This window comes from Lissotriton helveticus, chromosome 9 (assembly GCF_964261635.1).
Source record: "Lissotriton helveticus chromosome 9, aLisHel1.1, whole genome shotgun sequence".
Taxonomy (NCBI): domain Eukaryota; kingdom Metazoa; phylum Chordata; class Amphibia; order Caudata; family Salamandridae; genus Lissotriton; species Lissotriton helveticus.
Genome location: NC_136070.1, coordinates 398,956,617 through 398,983,713, shown reverse-complemented (window position 1 = coordinate 398,983,713; position 27,097 = coordinate 398,956,617). Strand labels below are relative to the sequence as shown.

Below are 27,097 nucleotides of genomic sequence, written 5' to 3'. Positions count from 1 at the left end.
GGAGGGCATTTTTAAGGACGATCGGTGGTCACGAGTGCCAGACAAGGTTGGCCCGCTTACCTATATGACGAAAATCTCCCTCTTTTAGTTTCCCGGCGCCGTGTTCCTGGTACGGACACGTGACCGGAAGGCAAATTCCCTTAAATACCGGCGGATACGCCGGAAAATAAACTAGAACGTTGCCCAAAATCTTATGTGTGATAAGTAGGCAAAAAAGAAGAAATACTGGGTAGACATATGTTCATAGAGAATGGCTTCCCTGGTGAACAAGCTCGTATTCAATTGAAGAATTGTATCGAATGGGGCAAAAAGCAGTAAATATGCGGACATGCCTTGTTCCAAGTGTATTTCATGTCCTCGAATTACCGCGATGTCAGATTTACAATAGGAATTAGTTTCTGGAATATAAAGTACAGTAAGAAGGTGGATGTCTATAACAAGCACCCAGCCTGATAGAGTTTCGACAAAACACGCGAATGATATTGTCTCGCTTGTTTGGATATTTGTGATAACGGATAGAAAAATGCCCTCCTAACACGTACTGTAGTTCCCCAAGTCCGTGTGTGTTAACCCTCTCCCTTTTTCTGTTTCTTTTTCGTACCTAAGACGAAACACTCCGTGAACAGAGGCACACCCGCCCTATCACGAAGACCTGTCTCCTCCCGGTTTTCACTCTACAGGTGAAAAATCGAGGTAGGTGCTTCTCAATAATTAGGCAGCCTTTTCTGCCCCTTATTGTAACCAAGAATGTGTATATTTCATGTCTGGAATACTGGGTGTTCTGTATCACCAGTTACAATTTGTTTACATATACAGATCTCTCTTAAACTATAGAAATCTGCCTTCAATCCGAATTCCGAAAATTGGGAATCCACACCTCGCCTAGACCAGGCCACAGCTCATTAGACAAACTAGGAACCAAAACTTCTCTTTCCCGGTGAGAGTCTATACATACCGTTATACACAAATTTGTGAACACAATGATTACAGAATGTGACGTGTTCACCACCATACTGGTAGTATTTATCCCGTCCCCCTTCACAATGTTTTTACTCTGCTCCGTCACTACCCGTCCATTTATTTTTACGGAGGAGCAACCTACACCCAGCCATGGATATTTGTATACTTTTACAAGTATTTAGTTTCCTTCTTGTTTCTCTTTTGTTTTTTGTTTTGGTGTATTTTTATTTTGACTGCGTACTATCCACACTTCTTCTGTAGACAAGAACCAGAGTCTACACACTGACCGGCTCTTTTTCGCCTCTATTTTGATATTTCCAACTTGAAACACGTATCGTCTAAGCCATCTTTTCCAGGTAGGACAGTGACTTTACATGTCCACTTATACGCGACTTTTTGATGTTTTACCGAATATGCTAGATTAAGGCCCTACAAACTTATTAATGCCCTATAAACTCATAGTGTGACAATCACCTAATAAATATCCGACACTAACTAGACTCATTATACTCCGTTGAGTACAACTGGCACTAGCATTTTCAAGCGTGTACAACTTAGAAATTTTTTATTACCTAAATTCCATATGGATCACTTTAGAGTCACATGGGATATCGTCCTTCCTACTGGACACACTTTCCACTTCACCCACCTTTCTAACCGGCCAGTGTCTATAATCTCCTGAAAACATACCTTTTCGCACCTGATGTATATCGTTTTTTATTCACATATGTCACCAGATGTATGTTTTTCTTTCCCAACACAAACACACTAAGTCACCCCATAGGCATGCTTCCTGTCACTCTGGTGCACACCATACAGTCACTCGCTATAATTTTGGCACAAACAGAATATGATCTTATACAATCCTATTTTGTATTTTTGTCTAGCCCTGAAGATTCGCAGTTGTTCCCTGCGATGAAACACGTGTTGGCTTATGATTTGGAACATTAAACAGAAAATGAACACTATATGAACGGACTATAGATCTTATTACGGTTTCTACTTGTGCTCTTGATCACTGACTTTTGAATTTTCACTATTTGTTTAGATTGCTGTACAAAGCTTTACCTTTGCATGCAACTACTTTATATGTACCATTATATCATTACATATTGTGTTTAGTGCAGGGGCACTGCAGTTCTAATTCGATACAGACCAGGTTTCTGGTCTAATTGAGTGGTTGTGAGGGGTTACCACTCGCCCCATTGCCTACACTGTTCACCTTGTTTATATATACCTATCAGCGGTTACCCAGGTGTGCGCCATATTACTCTGTAGCACTAAAAGACCTCAACAGTTGTGTTTGTAACTACAGACTTCCAGAGTAGGCTGCCCCCGCGAGTACTCTTCTAGTAGACCCACTTTGTGAAAAGTTAATCAATCTAAACGCATTTTCCTAAACATGAACAGAGATAAAGTAGCAGCGGACCTATTTGAGAATTTAGCCAAAGGCATGCCAACCCATACAGCAGCAGCCAATTCTGGTCCCCCTCGTGTTGAGGGCCTAAAAGACAAATTTAAAAGACTTGAAAAACTAAAATTGCAAGAGAACTCACGTTGGTGGGATGCCACCACTCTAAAGCAATACATGCGCCTCAAACAAATACCCAGAGGCTTGCGCTCTCAAATCTTTCCAACCTATGACAACCTAGATGTAGATCTAATGAAGAAATGGGAAGATTCGGTCAACAATAACTCTTTTGTCCTTATGGACATCTTAATAGAAAGCGCAGACCGAAAAACCCTAAAACTACAGGGAGAAATTTTGACCCTTGAACAGGAAATAAAAGACCTTAACCTGCCGGAACCCACTGTAAAAAATTATACTATTCTGGATGAGATCCTACTTAAACATCAGGAAGAGATTAAAACTAGAAAAGCCAGACAAATTAAAAGAGACGATGGGGACTACCGCAACGGTAGAGTATTCACCTTTGATCGTAAATATGATGCCATGATTCCCCCCACCAAATCTAAAAAACCAGAAGGAAACAACTCTGCCCCTGGCTCCGTTTCCTCGAGTAATACATCTCTTAACACTGTGGGAACTAGTGAACCTGAAACAGAAATAGAGGACAATCTGGATGCAAACAGCAATCCTTTTTTATTAGAAATGGAACGAATTTGCAAGGGGAATCGGGCACAACCACGAAGAGGTCCTCCAAAACCCACAGAGGGAGTAGAGGGGGACAACGACGAATATCGCAAAAAACTAAGATCTGGCAGAACCAAGAACTAGACAACACCAACAAAGAAGTTCAGGTTATCAACCTATCCTCTTTTCCCCTTACCCCAGACATGACAAACTTACTCGCTAAGGGCTTAAGTTTGAACCCGTACTCTACTGGTGACATTTGTCAAACAAAAATAGATCTCTTTAAATTTGTCCGCAACCTAAAAATTAAAAAGTACTTTGCAGGCAAACCCTCTGACAAAAGAAACGTCAAAAACATTCCTGTTGTATTGGATGAAACTGTTGTTCACACAATAAAAGACATACAAGCAGTACATCTATTGTTGTCTATTACTGAACGAGAAGACAGCCCCATGGAAATGGGTCAACTTCTAGATGAATTAAACATAGACATGGACTTTGGGGTTGCCAGTGGTCTCAAATCCAAGTCCACGTGGACACCAACGTTACCAGGTGGGAACAGTATTGACAATTTTCACAGACACGTATTGGAAGACCTTAACAAAATCAATGTCAAAAAATTACATGAAACATTCATATTTAGAGATAATCTAACCAAAGGAGAGCGCATTGCATTGTCCACACTCACCCAGAATCCCTCCATCACTATCCGTGAGGCAGACAAAGGAGGAAACATTGTAGTAATGAACGCAGACGACTACAACAATGAGGTATTCAATCAACTAGCAGACCCCTCTTGCTATGAACCCATTGCATCCAACCCCATGGGTGTACTCACGAAGACTATAAATGACCATTTACTCAAATGGAAAGAAGATGGTCTTCTAAATGATAATGAACATATGTATCTGAAAGTATCGAAACCAACATACCCATGGTGGTATACCCTTCCAAAGATCCACAAGGATCTCCCTTTTCCTCCAGGAAGACCTATAGTGTCAGGAATCGGAGGCCCAACGGAGAGAATAGCGGAATATGTGGACTTGTTTCTGGGCCCACTGGTCAGAAACTTACCATCATATATCCAGGATTCAAAACACATTCTCAGCTTGCTAGGTGATCTAGAATGGCAACCAGGGACCACACTAGTCACTATGGATGTTGTTGCCCTCTACACCAGCATCAATCCAAGACTAGGCATTGAGGCAATTACTAGAGTAGTGTCAAAACGGCCGGCCTCTCTTTGGGCACACACAGAAATGTTAATTTCTATGATGAACATAATTTTAAACAACAATTTTTTCATCTTTAATAGACAATGGTACCAACAGAAACGAGGAGTAGCCATGGGTTCGAAATTCTCACCCTCTTTTGCCAACCTCTTCATGGGTGCTTTCGAAGCGGACCACCTGTGGGGTATACACAGCAGCCAATACACTGACTCCATCCTATTTTGGGGTTGCTATATAGACGATTGCATTCTACTATGGACTGGGACAGATGATCTATTACAAAGGTTTTTCAACTACCTCAACAAGAATGATTGGGAACTGAGCTTCACCATGAAACAGAGCAAAACCCATATAGAATTTCTGGATCTTGAATTCTATGTACTGAACAACACCCTACAAAGCAAACTATACAGGAAACCGACATCCTGTAATGCAATTCTCAGAGCAGATAGTTTTCATCCGTTCCATCAGATCAAGTCAATACCATTCGGTGAATTTTTGCGTGCAAGGCGAAATTGCAGCGACGATAAAGAATTTGACAACACGGTAAAGAACATGAACATGAGATTTGTGAAACGAGGTTACCCACAAGCCATCCTGTCCCGAGCGAAAACCAAATTAAACAAAATTGGGAGACAGGAAACCCTGAAGACGAAAGACAATCCAAAACCACAGGGCAAGACAGTGAGAATGATCACAGAATATAATGCTCTACACAACTCAATCAGGACTAGCATGACCAAACATTGGAGTCTACTAAAAGATGACTCAACACTAAAGGAAATGATCCCTACAACCCCTCAGATCACATTTCGCAAAGGGAGAACCCTGAGAAACAGGCTCAGCCCCACAGTACCACGCTCAGACATGAACCCTAACTGGCTAACTCAACGCAGCAATGGTTTTTTCAAGTGTGGTTTTTGCACAATGTGCAAGTGGGCGAAACACAAAACAAAACATTTCAAGGGCCCTTCTGAAGAAACCTATGAAATTAGAGCCAATATCAACTGTACCACCAAATACGTAATTTACATAATCGAATGCCAGTGTGGTAAGAAATACGTGGGTAGTACAATAAGATCCTTGAAAGAGAGAATTTCGGAGCACATGAGAGCTATTTTGAAACAGGATCCCAAATACCCAGTGGCTTTGAACATAGCCAAATGCCAACCGAACACAGAGGACTTTCGAGTCTCATTTTTTGGAATAGAGACTGTGCCAATTCATGTGAGGGGTGGTAACCGAGAATTACTTCTGAGACGGAAAGAAGCAACTTGGATCATGCGTCTTCGAAGCATCGAGTGCGGTTTGAATTATGACCCAGAGTTACAGTTCTTTTTGGGCGATTAATAATGCACCTACCTCTGAATTGCTTTTCTCATTTTGTCTTCCTGTCCTTCCCCTGTATTAACATGACTACTAACATGCATAAGAAATATGTAACTTTCTTTCTAGCACTAAATTGCTGTTGTCGTCGGCGTTCCTTAAGCCTACATTAAGATTATCAATACAACTTAATCTAGGACAGTCGCACCGTACATAAGAGAAAAACCCTTGCTGTTTACCTTATCCGGTACTCTTTTAAATACTGTCCGTCAAATTTGGTTTCGCTAAGACTAAGTTGAAGTATATTCTTCTATCCGTTATCACAAATATCCAAACAAGCGAGACAATATCATTCGCGTGTTTTGTCGAAACTCTATCAGGCTGGGTGCTTGTTATAGACATCCACCTTCTTACTGTACTTTATATTCCAGAAACTAATTCCTATTGTAAATCTGACATCGCGGTAATTCGAGGACATGAAATACACTTGGAACGAGGCATGTCCGCATATTTACTGCTTTTTGCCCCATTCGATACAATTCTTCAATTGAATACGAGCTTGTTAACCAGGGAAGCCATTCTCTATGAACATATGTCTACCCAGTATTTCTTCTTTTTTGCCTACTTATCACACATAAGATTTTGGGCAACGTTCTAGTTTATTTTCCGGCGTATCCGCCGGTATTTAAGGGAATTTGCCTTCCGGTCACGTGTCCGTACCAGGAACACGGCGCCGGGAAACTAAAAGAGGGAGATTTTCGTCATATAGGTAAGCGGGCCAACCTTGTCTGGCACTCGTGACCACCGATCGTCCTTAAAAATGCCCTCCTAACACATACTGTAGTTCCCCAAGTCCGTGTGTGTTAACCCTCTCCCTTTTTCTGTTTCTTTTTCGTACCTAAGACGAAACACTCCGTGAACAGAGGCACACCCGCCCTATCACGAAGACCTGTCTCCTCCCGGTTTTCACTCTACAGGTGAAAAATCGAGGTAGGTGCTTCTCAATAATTAGGCAGCCTTTTCTGCCCCTTATTGTAACCAAGAATGTGTATATTTCATGTCTGGAATACTGGGTGTTCTGTATCACCAGTTACAATTTGTTTACATATACAGATCTATCTTAAACTATAGAAATCTGCCTTCAATCCGAATTCCGAAAATTGGGAATCCACACCTCGCCTAGACCAGGCCACAGCTCATTAGACAAACTAGGAACCAAAACTTCTCTTTCCCGGTGAGAGTCTATACATACCGTTATACACAAATTTGTGAACACAATGATTACAGAATGTGACGTGTTCACCACCATACTGGTAGTATTTATCCCGTCCCCCTTCACAATGTTTTTACTCTGCTCCGTCACTACCCGTCCATTTATTTTTACGGAGGAGCAACCTACACCCAGCCATGGATATTTGTATACTTTTACAAGTATTTAGTTTCCTTCTTGTTTCTCTTTTGTTTTTTGTTTTGGTGTATTTTTATTTTGACTGCGTACTATCCACACTTCTTCTGTAGACAAGAACCAGAGTCTACACACTGACCGGCTCTTTTTCGCCTCTATTTTGATATTTCCAACTTGAAACACGTATCGTCTAAGCCATCTTTTCCAGGTAGGACAGTGACTTTACATGTCCACTTATACGCGACTTTTTGATGTTTTACCGAATATGCTAGATTAAGGCCCTACAAACTTATTAATGCCCTATAAACTCATAGTGTGACAATCACCTAATAAATATCCGACACTAACTAGACTCATTATACTCCGTTGAGTACAACTGGCACTAGCATTTTCAAGCGTGTACAACTTAGAAATTTTTTATTACCTAAATTCCATATGGATCACTTTAGAGTCACATGGGATATCGTCCTTCCTACTGGACACACTTTCCACTTCACCCACCTTTCTAACCGGCCAGTGTCTATAATCTCCTGAAAACATACCTTTTCGCACCTGATGTATATCGTTTTTTATTCACATATGTCACCAGATGTATGTTTTTCTTTCCCAACACAAACACACTAAGTCACCCCATAGGCATGCTTCCTGTCACTCTGGTGCACACCATACAGTCACTCGCTATAATTTTGGCACAAACAGAATATGATCTTATACAATCCTATTTTGTATTTTTGTCTAGCCCTGAAGATTCGCAGTTGTTCCCTGCGATGAAACACGTGTTGCCTTATGATTTGGAACATTAAACAGAAAATGAACACTATATGAACGGACTATAGATCTTATTACAGTTTCTACTTGTGCTCTTGATCACTGACTTTTGAATTTTCACTATTTGTTTAGATTGCTGTACAAAGCCTTACCTTTGCATGCAACTACTTTATATGTACCATTATATCATTACATATTGTGTTTAGTGCAGGGGCACTGCAGTTCTAATCTGACATAAAATAATCACACTGTGATGAGAAAAAGGTAGCATCGGAATAATTTTCTGATTGTTGATGGAGTACATCATAGACAGTTTTAACCTTACTCAAGTAACCTATATCCTTATGCACCACTGGTGAAAAACATCTGCACTTGTATATGTTTTTAATAAGGTGAATGGTAGTGTGTGTATTATAGTTAATTAGGACCTTTTAGCAACAGCCATTGTGTAAATCTAAATTAGAAAAGGACGCTTCATAACAGTCAGTAACAATGTGCTAATGGGTATGTTTCATTGGCCTACTGGAGCACCACTAAGCTCCCAGTAAACTCAATAGCTTGTTCTACAAGTTTTCAAAAATATTGTTTACTCACTTTCCAGCACTAGCCTAGTGATATAATCATCATGTTATGCCATACATTTGTAATTTTTCTTTGGACTCCATATTCACAAGTTTAATTACGTTAGGGGCTTATTTAATTATGGGCAGGCTGCTCGTTGTTCTGCCAGGGGGACGGAGTCAATTACATCTCCCTGGAGGAGGGACCGTCCGCCACATTTATAAATGACCATCAAGCAGGTGGTCATTTATAATCCATTGGCATCAACTGCCATCACGGATGTTCTTGCCAATACATTTCACTGTTTGGTGCAAGGCTGCATCATGCTGACGCAGCAGAGCATCAAACTGTTTCCTTTATTTATTTTCCAAAAGAAAATACCAAAATGGGATTTTCTTTTTGAAAATAAAGAAAGTAATGCTCCCCTACCATGGGAATCATCTCCCATTGTTAAGGAAGCACTATTACCATTTAACTCTCTCTCACTGACAGGATTTGGCGGTGAAAGACAGGAGAGAAGTCCACCCGTCCTAATTAAGTGGGCATACATAAAACCATTTCTCCAACTCCCTTACTCCATTGGGCCATCTGAGAGGTTTGGCTACAGCAGTGATGGAATAATCACCGCTGTAGCCAAACCTGTGGACCACCCGATTCTAAATCGGGGCAGGGGGAACATTACGTTGGCATTATGTATGATCCGTTGCTTTTGAGATGGAGTATACATACCACCAATAAATTAGGCTTTTATTGTGGCCACTTATAACAGATGTTTTAAAATCTATTGAATATCAATTGACATAAAGGAAATAGTGATCAATGATGGCCATAAAAGAATTTCAGACTGACTGACTTGTGTGATTATTAACCAGTACAAATTTCACAACACAGAAGATTACATTAGATTAGATTCATCACTAACCAGCAATGAAGAATGTAACAAAATTGTCCAGCATAGTTTCCTCATCACAATCGTTTCCCAAAGCTGTAGGTACAAGAGATAAGAAAGGTAAGCAACACATGCATCTCTAATTTAAAAGAAAAAACACTGATCACACTTAGTAAAGCCAACCCCTCTTGTTAGAATATTTGTAAAGCTGTGATGCTCTGCTTATGACCTCAAAGTTACAACACCGATGAGATGTGAAATTGTATCGCAGTGCAAGGAATACTCTATACCTGCTATGATTCTTGGGAAGGAACTACGTATGCAGGTCTATAATTGTTGGAGCTCTATGCCTTGATTGGTGAACCTATGGACCTATGGATTATGGGTCAAAGCAAAGAAATGTCCACAAATGATATGAATTGATATGAATTGGCTTTTATAGAGCGCAGCTTACACTCCATGGAGCATCTTGGCGCTAGTCATCACGTGTCACAGATGAGAAAGAAAAGAAGGGAGAGCTGCCAAAACAGCAAAGGAAAAAGGGAGAAGTATTTGAGTCGGGGATAGGGAGTGAATTAAATTAACGCTAGACATAGTGTGTCAGTGGCCTTGAAAATCCATGTTTTAAGGGCTTTTCGAAACAGGTTCTCTGAATGGATCAGACGCATTTGGGGTGGGAGCTTGTTCCAGGCTCTGGCTCCTAGCACTCCGATGGATTTTCCACCTTTTGTGGTTAGTCTGAATTTGGGGACGGCTAATAGGTTTAGGTTGGATGATCTGAGTGACCTGGAGGGAGTATATCTTCCAAACCTTTGAGACAGGTATTTAGGGCCCGACTGGTGGTAAGCTCTGAAAGTGATGAGTAGGATTTTAAATAGTACTCTCTTGTGGATGGGTAACCAATGCAGGGTTTTAAGTGCTTTGGAGGCAGATGATTTCCTGGGTAGTCTTAGCACTAGGCGGGCAGCCGCATTCTGAACCATCTGCAATTTATGCAAAACAGCTTTGTTGGAACCTGCATAGATGCTGTTGCAGTAATCTAGCCGGGATGTGATGAGGGCCACTGCTACCGTTTTTCTAGCTGTCAGGGGGAGGAGGTCAAAGAACCTTCTGAGGCCTCTAATAATGTTGAAGCAGGACCCTGCCACAGCACCTGCTTGTTGTTTGAAGGATAGGGCTTCATCGAACCTTATCCCAAGGTTGCGGGCCGACGTGATGGTGTTGGGTGGGACTTCTGCGTCTTGGGGCCACCAGTTGTTAGGGGAAAAAAGGTTGTTCTGGCCAAAGGGGAGGATTTCAGTTTTGCCTGAATTGCATTTAAGGTGGTGAGTTCTCATCCAATCAAAGGTTACGGTGAGACAGTCTCTCAGATTTGCTTCTGCTTTGGTTGAGTTGTTGTCCAATACAAGGATGAGTTGGGTATCATCCGCGTAGGATATTGTACTGATGTTGAATGATGTGATGAGTTCAATCAAAGGGGACATGTAAAGGTTAAAAAGAACCGGGCTCAGGCTTGAGCCCTGTGGTACCCCTGTTGTTAAAGTTTTTTCATCTGAGCAGTAGTTTCCTAATATGGTGACTTGTTTCCTATGGCTTAGGAAGTTTTTCAGCCACTTGAAAGCGGTTCCTGTTAGTCCCGATTCTGCCAGGCGGCCAATTAATACGGGGTGTGAGACCGTATCAAAGGCCGCCGATAGATCGAGCAGGATCAGGACGGCCTTTTTTCCCTGATCCAGTGCCATCTTAAGTGTCTCCACTGTATATAGAAGGGCTGACTCTGTGGAGTGTTTTGCCCTGAAACCTGCCTGGTTAGGGTGTAGGAGTTGGTTTTCCTCCAGATGTTTAGTTAGCTGTTTATTTACTGCTGCTTCAGTCAGTTTAAATAGCAGTGGAAGCAGCGAGATTGGGCGAAGGTTAGAGAGCGTGGTGGGATCAGCTAGGGGCTTTTTCTGCAGCGGTTTTACAGCAGCACGCTTCCATTCGGATGGAATGACGGCAGTGGCCAGAGAAGAGTTTATGATGGAATTTATAGTTGGATTTACCATGTCCACCAGAGTGTGGAGCAGCAGTGGGGGGCACGGGTCAAAAGGGGAGCCTGATTTACAGGAGAGAATTGCTTGTCGAGTTTCGTCGAGGCTGATGGTGGCAAAGTTTTTTAGCTGAGGTTTACTGTTGGTTAGATGTAAATTATTATAAGGGGGGGGTTCTAAAAAGTCTGGGAAGTCTTTGGTGAGATTTAGTATTTTGTTTTCGAAGTAGTTTGCTATGGAGTTACAGAGTGTCAGTGAAGGTGGTATCTCTTGCCTGAGAATTGTGGGGTTCATGAACTCATCAACTATTTTAAAGATTTCTTTCTGTTTGTTGTTGGACAGATTAATGACTTCTAGGAAGTGATCTTTTTTGGCATTTTTTATCATAGAATGATATTGTTTCCTAGCGGTTTTATAGGCAAGAACTTCCGTTTCATCATAGTTATGTGCCCTTCTCCAGGATAATTGGCCTGAATTGTGGTCATATACTGGACAACGTCAACCCATTCCTCCAGCTTTTTTAACAATATTTGCACATAAATGTCCTCTTTGACTTGAAGTATTATGATCAGCCTACAGTTCATAGACAGGTGGAATGGATTCTTTTTGCAGATGGGTGAGATGATCAACACCTAAGCGGATGAAGCGATTTTCCTGTGGCCATCACTTTCAAATAAGGTAGTGTCAAAATATAAGGCCAGTACATTGGGGCTCTTTTAACATAATAATTCACAGGTTGCAACAGCAGAATCTCTTCGGGGTTTAGACAATAATTGCTCTGATTCCACTTAACATAAAGATATAAGCCACTTCATGCTGAGACTTTCTTCCTTTGGTGAAGACAGTATCCACATATCTTACTACATAATATATAATGAAAATCTACCCCATTGACCTCCAGTCACCCATGAATGTATTCTTCTCTGCCACTGTGAGGACCCTTAAGCCGTGAGATACCAGCTCAGTGTGCAATTATTGAAACATGTGACTTCTTGCATTAGCTGTAGTAATAATGCCCATATTATTTTGCTCCTTTAGGAAGCACTTATGGGCTGACTTTACTTTCTTTCAACACTCTGTTTAGATCTGCATTGTCAGGGTCTAGCAGTAAACATTTAGGGGCATATTTATGTGCCTGGTTGCATTGCTCTTGCACCCTGAAACATGGTCCAAGAGTGACATAACTCAAATGTTAGATTTATGAAGCCACGCAAGCCAACCTTGCATGGCTCTTAGTGGCTTCATTATTCATGAATTGTGCAATGCAGCGCAAATCACTGTGTTGCCTTACTCTACACCAGGGAGGAGATCCATGGGTATTTCATGGGCATTCCCACACAACTCCCAGAGGTTTTTGACACATTCCCAGATTTACCAGATCTGGTAGACCTCGGAATGCGCCACAAAGATACGCCTCACCTGGTGAGAGGTAATGAGGAGAAATATATTTCCTTGTTACTTCCTGTTTCTATGCATGCTGCATTTTGCAGCACACGTAGGAAGAGTGATTTGCTTCTCAGGATTGTTCTTGTGCAGGAATGTGCCTCTTCCTGCACAAGAACAATCCTGCATGCAACAAAAGCACCCTTTCACCTGGGTGCAAGGGTGCCTGCATTGGCACAAGGCAGCCAAAACGACTGCAGCGCACGGAAGAGGACATGAATGCGTTGTATTCTTTTAAATACAACACATTCCTTTCCTTGCCTTGTGATGCAGCGCAGCATGGTGACTTGCTGCGCTACGCCACATTCTCATAAGTACGCCCCCAAGTTAAGTACCTGTGAGTAGCTCTTCTGTGGGGATCCCAACCTACGACTATCAAAGCTTTTTCTTGGTTGGATTATTATATGTATACCAAATTTTTTTTTTTTTTATTCAAGACAACAATACATGTATTTTCACAACCCAGAAGCTGATGTCTGAAGAAAAATAGTCACATTTCCAAAATGTACTTAAAGCTATTTTTTGAGTTGGAGAGACGTATTACTCCTATTTATACCTTGGTGCCAAAAGGATTGCAGCTATGGTTTGTATGTACTGTCCATTTAATATTTCAATTAAAATAGTGAAAGCCTTTGTTACATTACTGCTGGAAACCCTTTTGAATGCACCAATGTGATCACTGCTGACACTCTTGGATGGGGTGTTCAGGATGATTTTCATTGAAAATAAGTAACTCTTGTTACAGAAAAGGTTGGAGACCCCTGGTCTACATGCCTATGGAATCACAAGCTCCTTCATGTTTGCATACTCTATAGAAGATAGAGTAAAACGAAAAAAAGATATCAGCAACTGAGCCCAACACACATGTACTTTATAAAGTTGAAGGTTGATCCTCTCTACTTCACATTTCATACAAATAAGTAGGGATATCCTACTTATTTGTCAGCAGTGAGAGATCCGCTTTAAATGGGGGTGGATACCTGAAATGTGATGAGGGGTGAGTAAGAGTCTCTAAGGTTTGTTGTAGAGAGCGATGACTCATAGCTGAGTAAAAGGTAGAATAGGATAAAAGTGTGCAAGACACATTAACTTCTGTGCATTGTTGAAACAAAGTCCTACCAACCAAAAAGTGTGAAAGTAGTTTTGATGTCAATTATAGAGAGATGCTTTAAGCTTTGAGTTGAAGGCACGGAAAGATTCATTCTGGGCTTTGGAAGGCTAGGCTGGCAGGAGTATATCTGGGATGGGACCCATGATTCGGCACCTGATAGGCTTTTTCAAGAACATAAATGTTAGCCAGTGAGCCAAGGCATTAGGTAGAACTACCATATATTAGAGTTCAGAATCTCTACATAATATTTTGATTAAACGCACATGCAAATTAGTTCATAGGTAATTTGTGTTTTTCTAAAAGTTAAATTTTAAATCTGAGATGTGTTCAACAGATGCCAGGCTCAAGAAGGACCATGAAGATTTATTTTAAATTATGAGACCAATGATCAACAAGAATGGACAAAGCAGACATAGCTCTATCATCCTGTCCCCTGCCATCATAAACGATGGTGATAAGCAACATGTGGGTAACACTGTAGGCTTTGATTGCTACATTTTAATAATATTCATTATGGGCCAGATGTATGAAGTGCTTTTCCAGTTCGCAAACAGGTCGATTCTCAGAATCGACCAGTTTGCAAACGGGAAAAATCCTTTTGGGATGTATCATCCCAGAATAAATATAAATGTTAGCCAGTGAGCCAAAGCATTAGGTAGAACTACCATATATTAGAGTTCAGAATCTCTACATAATATTTTGATTAAACGCACATGCAAATTAGTTCATAGGTAATTTGTGTTTTTCTAAAAGTTACATTTTAAATCTGAGATGTGTTCAACAGATGCCAGGTTCAAGAAGGACCATGAAGATGTTTTTAAATTATGAGACCAATGATCAACAAGAATGGACAAAGCAGACATAGCTCTATCATCCTGTCCCCTGCCATCATAAACGATGGTGATAAGCAACATGTGGGTAACACTGTAGGCTTTGATTGCTACATTTTAATAATATTCACTATGGGCCAGATGTATGAAGTGTTTTTACAGTTCGCAAACGGGTCGATTCTCAGAATCGACCAGTTTGCAAACGGGAAAAATCCTTTTGGGATGTATCATCCCAGAAGGCATTTGCAAAATAGGGAATCGCAAAAATTGTGATTCCTTATTTTGCTAATGCAATTAAGGAATCGCAATTTGCGATTCCTTAAATAAAAAGTAGGAAGCAAAAAAGATTTGCGACCTGCCTTTAAGGAATTGCAAATTACCACCAACTTCAAGCTGGTGGTAATAAGAGATTTCCATGAAAAATGCACTTTTTTGCATTTTTCAAAGTGTCATGTGGCACACATACATGCCATTAGGGCACGTATGTGCGCCACATGTGCCCACTTACCTTTTAGGGGGTGCGGCAGGGTGGCCTTTTGGCCCTCCTAACACCCTTGAAATTGCATTCTCAATTTGCGAGTACCTATTTTGTACTCGCAAATTGCAAATGGCTTCTCATTCATTCCTATAGGCCTAAAGGCCCATAGGAATATGTAGGATTCACAATTTTTTCGGCAAATACTACATACATTGCATTTGCTTTTCTTAAATAGCGAATCGGTAAAATTTGCTATTTAAGAATCGCAAATGCAGTTCTTGATACATCTGGCCCTATATCACTATACTACGATAAAAAATACATCACTGCAATATTAAAATATAATTTTTAAATGGACTATATTTGAATGTGTTGCAAATCTTGTAAACCTGCTCCATTTTGAGCAGAACTCTTTTTTACATTTATTAAAGATTTATAAAAAAAATATTCAGGCATTTGAGTTATAGACCGATGGAAGTAGAGGCAAAGGAAAAGGGAAGCACTCCTCTTTCCTCCATCACTGTGGCTTTCACAAACCCAAACAGGACACTAGACATGCTCGAGTATGACTTCAACGTTAGTTTGATAGTGTCAGTTGTAGCTTCACTTCCTGTTTGAACTGAGACCCAAACATTTAAAAGATTATTCTGATTATTTGTATAAGAATTCATTTATCAAAAGGTTTTATGGATAGTCTTGTATACCTCCAGATAAGCATAACTGCAGACTAATTGGGCAAAATCTTTCCAAGATAAGACCGGCTCAAGACAGGCAATGAGAGAAGTGGTGTGTAATTCCATTAGTTCTATGAGGAGAAGCTCGAAGAAAAATTTAAAAATATAAATGTGCATAAGTCAGGAACATTCACACTTCTTTCAAGGGACTTAAACAAATGTGGAGTGGCGTAAAAGCAGCGTTAGTCAATATGTGTATCTAATATTTGCAAAGAGCTGCCCCTTAAGTAGGTAGGCTAGATACACACATAATACCTCAGTCATTTTGACTATGCATGGTCAAAAATAAACCTATACAAGCATAGTTATCAAAAACTGGGTGCTACCAGATGTGGACAGTAGCCGAGCTTCCCAGTTTCTAATGACTACCCATAGTTTACTTTCCCTTGCAATTTCCTGCTCTGGGATGACTCACCTAAAGTAAAGGTAGTCTTTAACTCCAACTAGTTGTTGTTTGAAATTGTAATTTTGATATGTAAATTTACCTTTGCTTTTCAGTATCTGTGTCAGAATATCCAATGGTATGTCTTCTCCGCACTCGATGGCCTTCTGCCTGCGCTCAAGACATTCCTTGCCTGTGCGGCGCAGCATTCGGATGCTCTCCTGCACTTCTTTAACAAATTTCCGATTTCCCGGATACAGCTTGATGGGAACACAACAATGATGTATTATAAGCAAATTGTACTTCATAGAGTCCACTGTTTCAGTATTAAAAATGAATGTAAACTTAGTAGCATGTCCACAAACCCTGGTAAGGGGTTCACGTGCTGAGAGTGTTCCCTTCATGACATTAGAGATGGCTTTTGGAAACGGCGTCTGGTCATCCTCAAGTGAGTTTATTTCCAATCCGAAGGCTACCTGCAATAGGAAGATACAAGAATGATAGTAGTATTGCTACGCTAGAGGCAAGGAAGAGGTATGTCCTAAAGAAGTCAAGGATCATTGAATTAAAGGTTTGGGTATTGCACCATGAACTATTGGTAGCTGCTTGTTTAATTTTTTATTAAGTCAAGTCTGCAGGCAGTGCACATGAACTGTCGCTATGGCGATGATCTGTTGTATAAAAAAAACTTCCGTACAATGAGGCTTTCATCCCGCGGAATATTTACCATTCATTAGCATCATTATCACTCTTATTTGCTGGTACTCCGGTTACACGAAGGGAACTACGCGCAGAATAGATGGGGTGGTGCAGGGCAAACTGACCAATCAAATCCCAGTTAGCAGGGGAGTTCCACAATGTTGTGTCCTTTCTCCCACTCTATTCTCCCTCTACATGAATGGAGTGGTTAGCTTCCTGCAAGAAGAACCAGCAGACGCGCCAACTTTGGGGGGAGATAAGGTACCTACCCTTCTGTTTGCAGATGACACCCTGCTGGTGTCGAAGACCCCCACAGGGTTGCAGCGGTTACTCAACAGATTCCATCTCTTCTGTGACACGAGGGGGTTAGTTATTAACACATCAAAATCCAAATTTATGGCCTTTAACCCCCACAAGTCCTACAAAGGCAGCCCCTTGCTAGGTGGGACTCCCTTGGAAAGAGCTGGTACCTTCGACTATCTAGGTGTCCGACTCTTAGCCAAAATGTCATGGAAGCCTCACCTAACTAAAGATGCTAATGGGTCATAAGCGAGTAACGGGGTTACTAGGAAAGGAACACCGCTCTTCACACAGCAGACCGGTAGCTTCAGCCCTCCAGGTCTATGAAGCAAAAGCAGTTAGCACTGCTCTGTATGGAGCAGAGCTGTGGGGATTTGACAAGGTTCACGATCTCTGCAGATCTGAGTATATGTTTTTAAGGGATCAAGTGATGTTGCCTCAAAATACTCCGCTTACTCCCCTAATGCATGAAATGGACAGGTGCTCTATTGGTGATACAGCGAGCCTTAGCCCACTGCTCTTTTGGGCTTCCATTAGGCGGACCCCAGAGCTCATACCCTATGCAGAAGCCTTATCTGAGGTTATCCAGATAGACACAAGTAATAAGGTATGCTGGATCACCAATGTTAGGAAATAGATGGATGTCTGCACTAGGACTTCAAACCCACTGGGCCAAGCAGGATCCACTCCGGAGAGAAGAGCTCAAACGACATTATTGGGAATGGGTGGAACAGCAAGAATCAAGCAAACCAAACTTGGGTACATTCACCGTAGAATTTTATCTTCACAAACAGATTAGCTATTTGGAGCCCTATCTAGATATAATTTAGGCCCCTCGGGACCGGATGTTATATATCCAGTTTAGGTTTCCTACACTCCCTGTTTATGAAGCAACAGCTAACTGGCACCCATGCAACCCAGCACCAAAGGATTGCCCTTGCTGCAAGGACCTGGTGGAAAGTGTTGCCCATGTGTTGTTTGCCTGCCAGACCTACGCCAAGCCGAGGATGAAATGGCTAAAACCGATCTGTAGGCAACTGGACACACGGAACCACAGTTCCCAGACTACTCTTTGCTTGTGGAGGGGCTAAGTTTTTAAGCACTGCATGGTTTATAAGATGGAAGGCCCAGTTAGGAACGCCATAGCACCCAGCAGGATGAGGATTATAAATAATTGGCCAAGGCCTCAGAGGATAGCAATTGTTCTTACCTATATGTTATAGACATGCACTTTATTGTTTATAACCTCTTTGTAATACTGACCCGAGGAAGGTTGTAAAATCAATAAAAGGGCCTGCTGGTTATTGCCAGCTGGGTCCATCAGAGGATCTCCTAACGTGAAAATGCTATGATGCTCATTTTCCCTCTTCTACATTGTTTTAATGCATGTTTTACCATTCCATGCGTCAGGCATATGCACTTTATCGTTTATTACCACCTTGTAATGCTGTCCAGAGGAGGGTTGGAAAACCAATAAAAAGGCCTGCTGGGTATTGCTAGCTGGGTCCATCAGAGGAGGCACCAAGCGTGAAAATGCTATGATGCTCCCTCTCCCTCTTCTACATTGTTTTAATGTATGTTTTATCACTTAATTGTTGTATTAATTGTTTTTTACTACTGATCTGCTGAATTTCATATTGTCCTTCTGCCTTATCTGTGTACCAAGATGAACTGTTTGTATGTATTTTACGGTAACAAGCTGCTGCATAAATTGCTCTTTTTATATTTTTTCGTTTATACCAACTGGCATCTTTTATAGCTTTTCTGACAAGAATTGTCTAAATAAAGCTTATACAACAACTATTTGCTGCTTTACAATTTGATAGTTCATACAATGGCGTCACTTTCTGCTCTTTGTGTGGAGCATGCACCAAGTGCATGTTGGTTTCCTTTAATTAGTGTGCATCCGCTGTGATTGATGTACTATTTCAGTTTTTGTTTACCATTTGTGGGGTGCCTTGCATGAGCACCAGCTACATTACAAATGCTCGCAATAATGTTTTATGCAGGGGAGATTCATTTATTTACCCAGAGTCACAGGATGGGGTGATGCCGAGACTGGAACCTGGTTTATTAGTTTGGACGTTGACATCCTTCCTTCCTCTTCCCATCCACATCCACTCCTCCATTAAGGCTTTGTATGGTAATGGACAGGGGCGGATTCTACGCAATTAATAATTAATCTTCGCTACAGCATGCACTATTATTGTGTGGTATGTTGTGCGCATTGTACTCATCCTGCTGCAAAACTCCATGTTTACATTTGTATAGCGGCCTACTTGGCACCAGAGTAGTGTGCTGGAGCGCTTTTTAAAAAACGAACTTCCTTTGTGCCTTATCGTGGGAACAGCCTAGTTTTATTTACTAGACCTGCTGCAAAAATGGACTGCATTAATTAACTTTGTTTGTGAATGAGAGCCCCCACCTTGCTTCACTTGGCGGTGCCCCAACCACCCTCCATGAGAGAATCGAGCAGATCATAGCTCCCCCACCCCCTTAGATCCCTGGCTGGATAGAAAGTCGGATCAGCAGCAGGGCCGGACTGGCAACCCAAAGCAGTCCTGGCAATTTTGTAGGACCTACCTCGGGGTTGGGGTGGGGGTGGCTGAGGTCGTGCAAATGTGTAGCACTGCTGCTTTTGTTACTGGGGGCAGATACTGCAGCACAGCTCAGTTCCTGCCAGTCTTGCTTCTCGTACACAACGACTATAAGTACAAAGTACATGTTTACGCACCTCTTGCAGGTTTTCAAAACATAAATAAAAGGCATTGTCATTTACAATACCAATAGCTCAACTCTCACAAATGCGAGACCTACTGCATTGTAAATGTTTGTTAAACATGGGACTGGTCTTTACAAACTACTTTCACTTTGCAGTCATGGAGCGACTAGTTAAGCAAATTATCTGACAATCTTGATTACATCAAGTGTGAAATGAAGGCTGTAGGGTGTCATTTTTTTGTAACACCCAACAAAATGTAAGTATGAGTTAGGAAAGCAAAAATGAACCACATTTTTTGTAACCCAGAAGTATGATGGAAACAAAGATTTTAATAGGATCAGAGTAAATCAAGACACTTTACTTAGTGATGCACAAATATTAAGGGGCAGATTTATGAAGGACTTGCGCCGCCGGTGCGTCATTTTTAACATGGGAAAAAGTGACGCACCGGCGGCGCAAGGCCTTCATAAATCTGCCCCTAAATATTCACTGAAACACGATCTGCACACGTTATTATTTTTGTGCAATATAGTTTTATTAGTACTGTATGTGTGCGGAAATTTAGTGACCATTTCAGTGGCAAATGTGCCTGCTCTAAATAACAATGTGCTACCACAAGAAGCTTTAGTTACCTAAAATACTTGTGAAAAATTTGTAGTACTAAAAAGTGGGTTGATTGTTTTTAAACTGTTTTGTTACTGCAAACACACCTCTGCTCCCTGCATGTATGTGTGTTCTCATTCCCCTAAGCCATGGCATATAGTGCCGATTGAGCGGAGGGTGAGGTCTTTTACTCACTTCGGGGCACACAGCTGGAGAAGTGGTTGACGGTCTAGCTTTGGGAAGCTTGACCCCTATTTAGTGCGCATGCCTTTGCATCTTGGATGACAAGTAACTGTCTAAAATTAAATGGCAGTAAAACTGAGCTTCTGCTGGTGTGGAAAGCTCCCTCTATCTGGTCCTCGTCATGGTGGCCACAGACACTGGGCCCTACTCCATTCCAGAGCAAGCAGGTGAAGAATTTGGGGATGTGGCTAGACTCCAAGCTCTCCTTTGAGGGCCACACTAGAATGGTGGCCGGGAAGTGCTTTGGAATCCTAAAAAGCCTAAGAAAGACTCTAGATGTGCTCCCCATCGCAGCCAGGAAAACCCTAGTCCATGCATTAGTAACCTCTCACCTGGACTATGGTAATGCTCCCTATCTAGGAGCAAGTTTTAAATGTATGCACAGACTTCAATGTATTCAGAATGTGGCTGCCCGCCTGGTCTTGATGCTGCCCAGACGTTCACCCTCCAGAAAGGCTCTCTCAGCTCTCATTGGTTACCTCTGCCGGAGAGAATACTCTTTAAAACTCTATGTATCAGGCATCGTATCCTGCAGGGGAAGGGGCCAGGCTACCTACATAATCTACTGACCCCCTATATTCCAAATAGGCATCTAAGATCATCAGGGACCAGTCGGGTCATAATCCCCAGAATAAGAATGGGTGCTCGTTCTTTCAGTTACTTGGCCTCTAAACACTGGAATGCACTTCCTCTCTCACTGCGCAATGAACCAGCGGAGTCACTCTTTCGGAAGAAGTTGAAAACCTGGCTCTTCGTAGTTAAGTTCCTTCCGGGGGCGCTGTTTCTTACTCTTACTCTTCCTGCCATTTCTGTACTGCAGCGCGGGGACACACTAGTTAGTGTAACCATGTGCTTTACAAGCTTGATTATTATTATTATAAAAAGTTTGGGAATCACTAGTATAGACTGTATCCTAGGCTTCTGCGAGACAGTTTAATCTCAGTCATTTTCAATGGCATGTTTGTCCCCTGCCTGCATTGTGGTTGTTCCTGCGTGAGTCTTGCGTCAGGGTAATGCTAGTGCACCAGAAGAAGTTAAGAGATAGTGCATCTATTTGCGACGGAGGAATGCCCCATGTTTTATGTCTGCCAAACACGTGGGCCCACACCACCCTGAAAGTTAATTGGTGACCAATGACCTTTTGTGTAGATGAAGGTTGGTTGTCCACCAACAGATAGATTGCTGATTGTTCAAGATACTCTGCAACCCTCTTCTTCAGTGAAAAGCGCACTGAAAGAGGAAATGGAAAGTGCCCGTACACAAATGTAAGCAAAAACCCATGCTCAGTGGTTGCTGCTGAACATAAAGTGGGCTGCAAAATATAATTCACAATTTTCCATAAAGAAGCACAAATAAAAATATGAAATAAATAAAAAGGGTTTTGAACTCAAAAACCATTGCCAATGTTGTGTTTTCTGGAAACTCCCTTACAATGTGCTATGTGGAGTTTGCAGCTTGCAGACTGCTGCAGTGCTTAATTTGTAAAATATGAAGTGCAGGTGCTCAAATGTTTGTCGGAGGACACACCCACTTTTTCTGGCTCCACCCACTTACTATATTAGCTCCACCCACCTCTTCAACGGGTCCGAGCCAGGGCGGTGATAATAATAATAACCCTTTTACATATCCCGGCTGCACCCTTCCATGTGAACATACTCTGAACTGTGGTGCACAGCCCATCATAGTAGGCTTCCAGGCCTCCCACATCATACCAGGTGAGGCAACAGAGTGTTTGTTGACGGTCAAATAATCCTGGAATCCCTGAGCCAGACCCTGTGTGAAACACCGGTCTGTGATGTGCCATACGTTGAGCCTCCACACTGGGCTAGGTCCCACACTCTGAGAGCCAAAGTGTAGCATTACTGGGGTGTGGTCAGAGATACACCTGGGCACAATGAGGGAACCAGACAATTGAGTCAGATCAGTAGCAGGGAGTAACGGTAGGCTATTTTGGGATCGTATCTTGTGTGTTGCCAACAGGTGAGTGTAAAACCGGTCATGGGGGTTCCATGTCCTCGACGCGTCACAAAGCACCAGGCCTACGACCCATTCTATCAGACCTGTCAATGTCCCCCTCCTGACCCACTGGGCCCCGTAGAGCCCACCGCTGGATTCAGCACATCATTAAGGTCACACCTTTTGAGGGTGTTTCTCTAGGGTAATTTTAGTCTCACATCTCACACTTCGTTCTAGCTGGAGGGGGGCGAATATACGTTATGAGGGGATGGATTGGGCAACCTTCAAAAGGGTACCTCTACCACCACATATCTACCCAGAGAATCGCTCGTCACTTCGGATAACACCAGGGGGTAGGTTATGTACGCATCCTGTGGAGTTGCATTACAGTGGGCTGAAACATGCCCACCTGACCAAAGGGTTGAATCATTCCTCTGCACTTTTAATTAAGCTCATCAGGGGACAGGAGTAGAGTTTATTAGGGCACCAGAGAGGTCTTTTTAGTCGTTCTGCGTCTCTGTACATAGTACTGCAAGGTTATTTTATCCACTTTTTCCAAATATTTCCCCCACGCCACAAGGCCTTGCTTGATATAGGACTCCACCACACCACACCACACATGGACATTTCTGGAGCCCCCATGCCTAGCAGGGCTGTAGCCCACCCCCAAGAGGTGGGAGGAGGATCCTATGATGAAGCCTGCCACCAGGCTGGTGGGGGGGGGGCTACCATCTTTAAAGGAAGACCGTTTTAGCTCACAAAGCCCACTTATTTATTCAGTAATTTACAACCCACCTTGTGCAGAGGGTACCCGCTGTCCCCCTCGGCCCTGGGAGAGTAACCCTGAGTGTACCCCAATAAACCCCTTGCAGTAGTTCAGTAATGTGAGACCACAACTGATGGACAGGCCTTTAGGTAGATAACAGGTCTCACTCACTTCTTTCGGTAACACACCATCACTTAGACATGACGTCATTGACATTCGATGTCACACCTGTCTTGTCTTCAGTTAACATACATCAATGTGTCATGCTATGAAAACCTGCACATAGACAGAAGCTTCCAAAGCTCCCCTAAAACAATCTAGAAGCTTCCTTCTTCAGCATCAATAAATGGACATTTTACAATCTGCTGATGATGCCAGCTGCACGAAAGCCTGCATTAAAGGGTGTTCATGAGCAGAGGGCTATGGTGGTGTGAGGGCTTAGGGTGCGTGAGGGTCAGGGAAAGAAGGGGGCTTGTGAGAGAAGCGTGTTTGTTTCCAGCTGGGAGATGTTCGCCTCGCAGTAGAAATGTTCTGAGTTGTATGCACAAGAGCGTCCAGAGTTGAACGATCGTGTAGGCTGAACCCTTCTTTAGAAGTGCCCTAGCCCGGGAGGCCATGGATTGGATGGGCAAAGAGAATGTTACTTGCTTGCTACTGCCATGCGCCTCATAGAGAGATCCCTAGTTGGCATCCCTCTCACCCCTTGGAGGTGAATTCTCGACAGAGAGGCCAGTAGTGGAATGGGCAGTAGGTCTTTAGTGCCCAGTGCCTCAAGAGAGCAGTGGCTCCCTGGTTGCGTGTGCATCTAGTGTCAGGCCCCGTTGATACACAATATAATCACTGCACCTCTGGAGCCTTTGGTGTGTCCTGCTGCTCCTGCATGCTTCATCTGCGCAGCTATATTTTTTAAATCATGATTTGGCCGCCAACCTACGCCGCCTACCCCAGGCCATCATGACCAGACCAATCGACATAATGATAAAAAAAAAAACAGTAATCACCGTCACTGTGCCTGCAGCCTGCCAGGCCCTGCCTCACCTGCGCAGCTTTATTTATAGGCCTCGCACACCACTCTTTACCTGTTGATTTTCGTGTTGGAGATTCTCCGGCTGCAATAAAATGCTGCGTTTAAGGCACTCTGTTGTTTTGTGGTCCCAAGTCTGCGCTATATGAAATACTTCAACTAAACGAATGTATGGAAGATCTAAAATAAATAAATGAAAGACTTGCGTCATGCCTACGTTAGTTCAGCGGTTAATGTAATAGTTGCGGTGATCTGGGCTCTACATGTTCCTTGCCAGCACCCCTGTTTGACTCAGCGTTTTGTCCCTATGAGTTCATTGTGTGGTGGGATATATTACTTTATAATTGTATACAGTTCAAATCTGCGCATGCGTCGCTGCCTCTGCCGCGCACAGCCCCAACCCCCGCAGAAGAAGACTGGCAAAGGCGCCCTGCCAACTCAGTGTCCCGCCCACTGAGCCGAGTGGGACAGCAACACTGATCTGCGGCCAGAGAAGTGAAAGTGAGGAGATGAGAGAATCTGAGTCAATCACGTGACATCACGTCGTCACCATTTAAGCCGCAAGTAAGTGTTTTACCAGTACAACAGAACTTAAACTAAGCAAGTTACAGCAGAAGCACTAACAGTACTACAGCAGGCGCAGCACAGCACAGCACATGCTCTCTGTGCCAGTGCCATGACTCATTATCAATTACTGATGGTGCACTTAATGAGCGGGACTGTAGACCCGGCCCTGATAATTAGGTGCAGGTGCTAAGCACCGGCAAGCTCCGGCTCAAATTAAGCCCGTGCTGCCTTTGATGCTCAGTAGTCACATTCACCGCCTCACGGTTCTATCTGCAGAATATTTACCAACATTTTTGTGCAACTCAAAGCTTCACGTGGGGGACTGGCAGTTTCACAAATTACATTTTAGAACACCCGGCCAACTGCTACAATAAGGTTGCATAGGGAGTTTTTACTCTCACACAGAATCGCTGTGTGCATCTTGTTTTAAAGCTGGAAAAATGAACGTCTAAAGCTTTATTGTCTCAGACGGTGGGCGGAGCTATTAGTCCATATCCAGAATACAGCATGTCTTGTAGAGACAGAGCAAGCGCTGCCTACACAAGGCTTAAAAAGGATGCACACGGTCACTACCCTACATATTCTGTGAGGTTCAGCAGTGCCCTCTCTGCCTAATCAGGTCAACCTATCAACCTATCAATTGTCAGTGATCTATTATGTAGTTCCTCTGAGAAATTTCTCATCGCATTCATACTGATCACTGGCTGGGAGAAATTGAAGAGCAAACACGAATTAGCCCCCGGAACTTTAGACAGGCAAAAAGTAACTTTCTAAACTTTATTTTTCTCTTATGGTTATTAAAAATCCTACTTCAACATTAAATTGTATTTTGTTTTAAATAAAACTCTTTTAGTATTAATTAGGAACAAAACAGAATGAAAAGGGAGGGTTTTTATATAGTCAGTATGTTTGATATTACATACTGAAATCAGTAGAGCAACAGTCTACAATATGTACGTACATTAAAACAATAAAAAGACAGACCTATAGTAAAGGCTCCCAGCCAGTCATATCATCTCTTGTGAAAAGCTCCACCATTAACTCAAAATGTTGGTGTATTTCCTCTGCACACCTCTTGCTGTGTAAACTAATTCTTCTGTTTTAGCACAAAAGTCCATTCCCCTGTTCCATTCCTCTAGTGTGGGGATTGTTTTCTTCTCTCCAATGGCAGACAAACTCTTTTTTATGATTAGTAGCTCAATAGCGATCAATGCACAGGTGTGGTGCTGGAGACCCAAATGTTCCACTATGCATCATTCTGGGGTCTAAGGTAATCATTCTTCGCATCACATTTCCTAATTGTGTCAATGATTTAGGCCAGTACTCCATCGCTAGCGGGCACTTCCAGATCATGTTATAATGTGTACCTAGGGAGAATTTGCATCTCTGAAAATATGGTTTTCTTACTTTACCCATCTTCCAGACTTGTGTGGGGTTCTAATGCTATCTGTGTAGATATTTAACTTGAATGAGACAAAGTCCGAAGAAAATGGCCAGCATCCTTGGTGCCATCTTCGCCTTGACCTAGTCATTGTCAAGATTCCACAAATTGCCATTTTGTAGGATCCAGCTCTGAACTCAAAACTACAGATTATAAACAATCTGTAACTGTTGACAGAGACCAGCTAAATTAGGTATTCAAAAGTTTGTCATATTGATTAGAGGCCTAATTTATTGGTGAAGTTTGCTTTATAATAAACACATTTAGGAAAAGTAACTGTTAGAAAGTTACCTTTTCCCTGTCTGAAGCTCCTGGAGGCTAATTCGCATTGCCTCTTCAGCAGCTCCCCAGCCAGTGTTTGGCCTTAACCCTTTCAGTGCTCATGATGGAATGGTTCCGTCATGAGCACATGTGCTGCTGTGCTCATGACGGAACCATTCCGTCATGAGCACATGCTCAGAGAATCCCTCTGCTGCAGGCAGCAGTGTGATTTCCCATTTTCTTTTGCCTGTGGAGGTGGGGAAGAGCTACC

General features: G+C 42.4%; 1 protein-coding gene across 2 annotated transcripts in view; it reads right to left on the bottom strand.

Annotated features, from left to right (window-relative positions):
- Positions 1–27,097, bottom strand: part of LOC144781361 (cholesterol 24-hydroxylase-like) — a 321,568-nt gene that overhangs the window by 124,655 nt on the left and 169,816 nt on the right. For both annotated transcript variants that reach the window (XM_078660152.1, XM_078660151.1), the window contains exons 7-9: positions 16,610–16,720; positions 16,348–16,504; positions 9,270–9,332 (exon numbers count right to left, since the gene is read on the bottom strand). In XM_078660152.1, the coding sequence (XP_078516278.1) occupies positions 9,270–9,332; positions 16,348–16,504; positions 16,610–16,720 (331 nt within the window). The remainder of the gene's footprint in view (positions 1–9,269; positions 9,333–16,347; positions 16,505–16,609; positions 16,721–27,097) is intronic.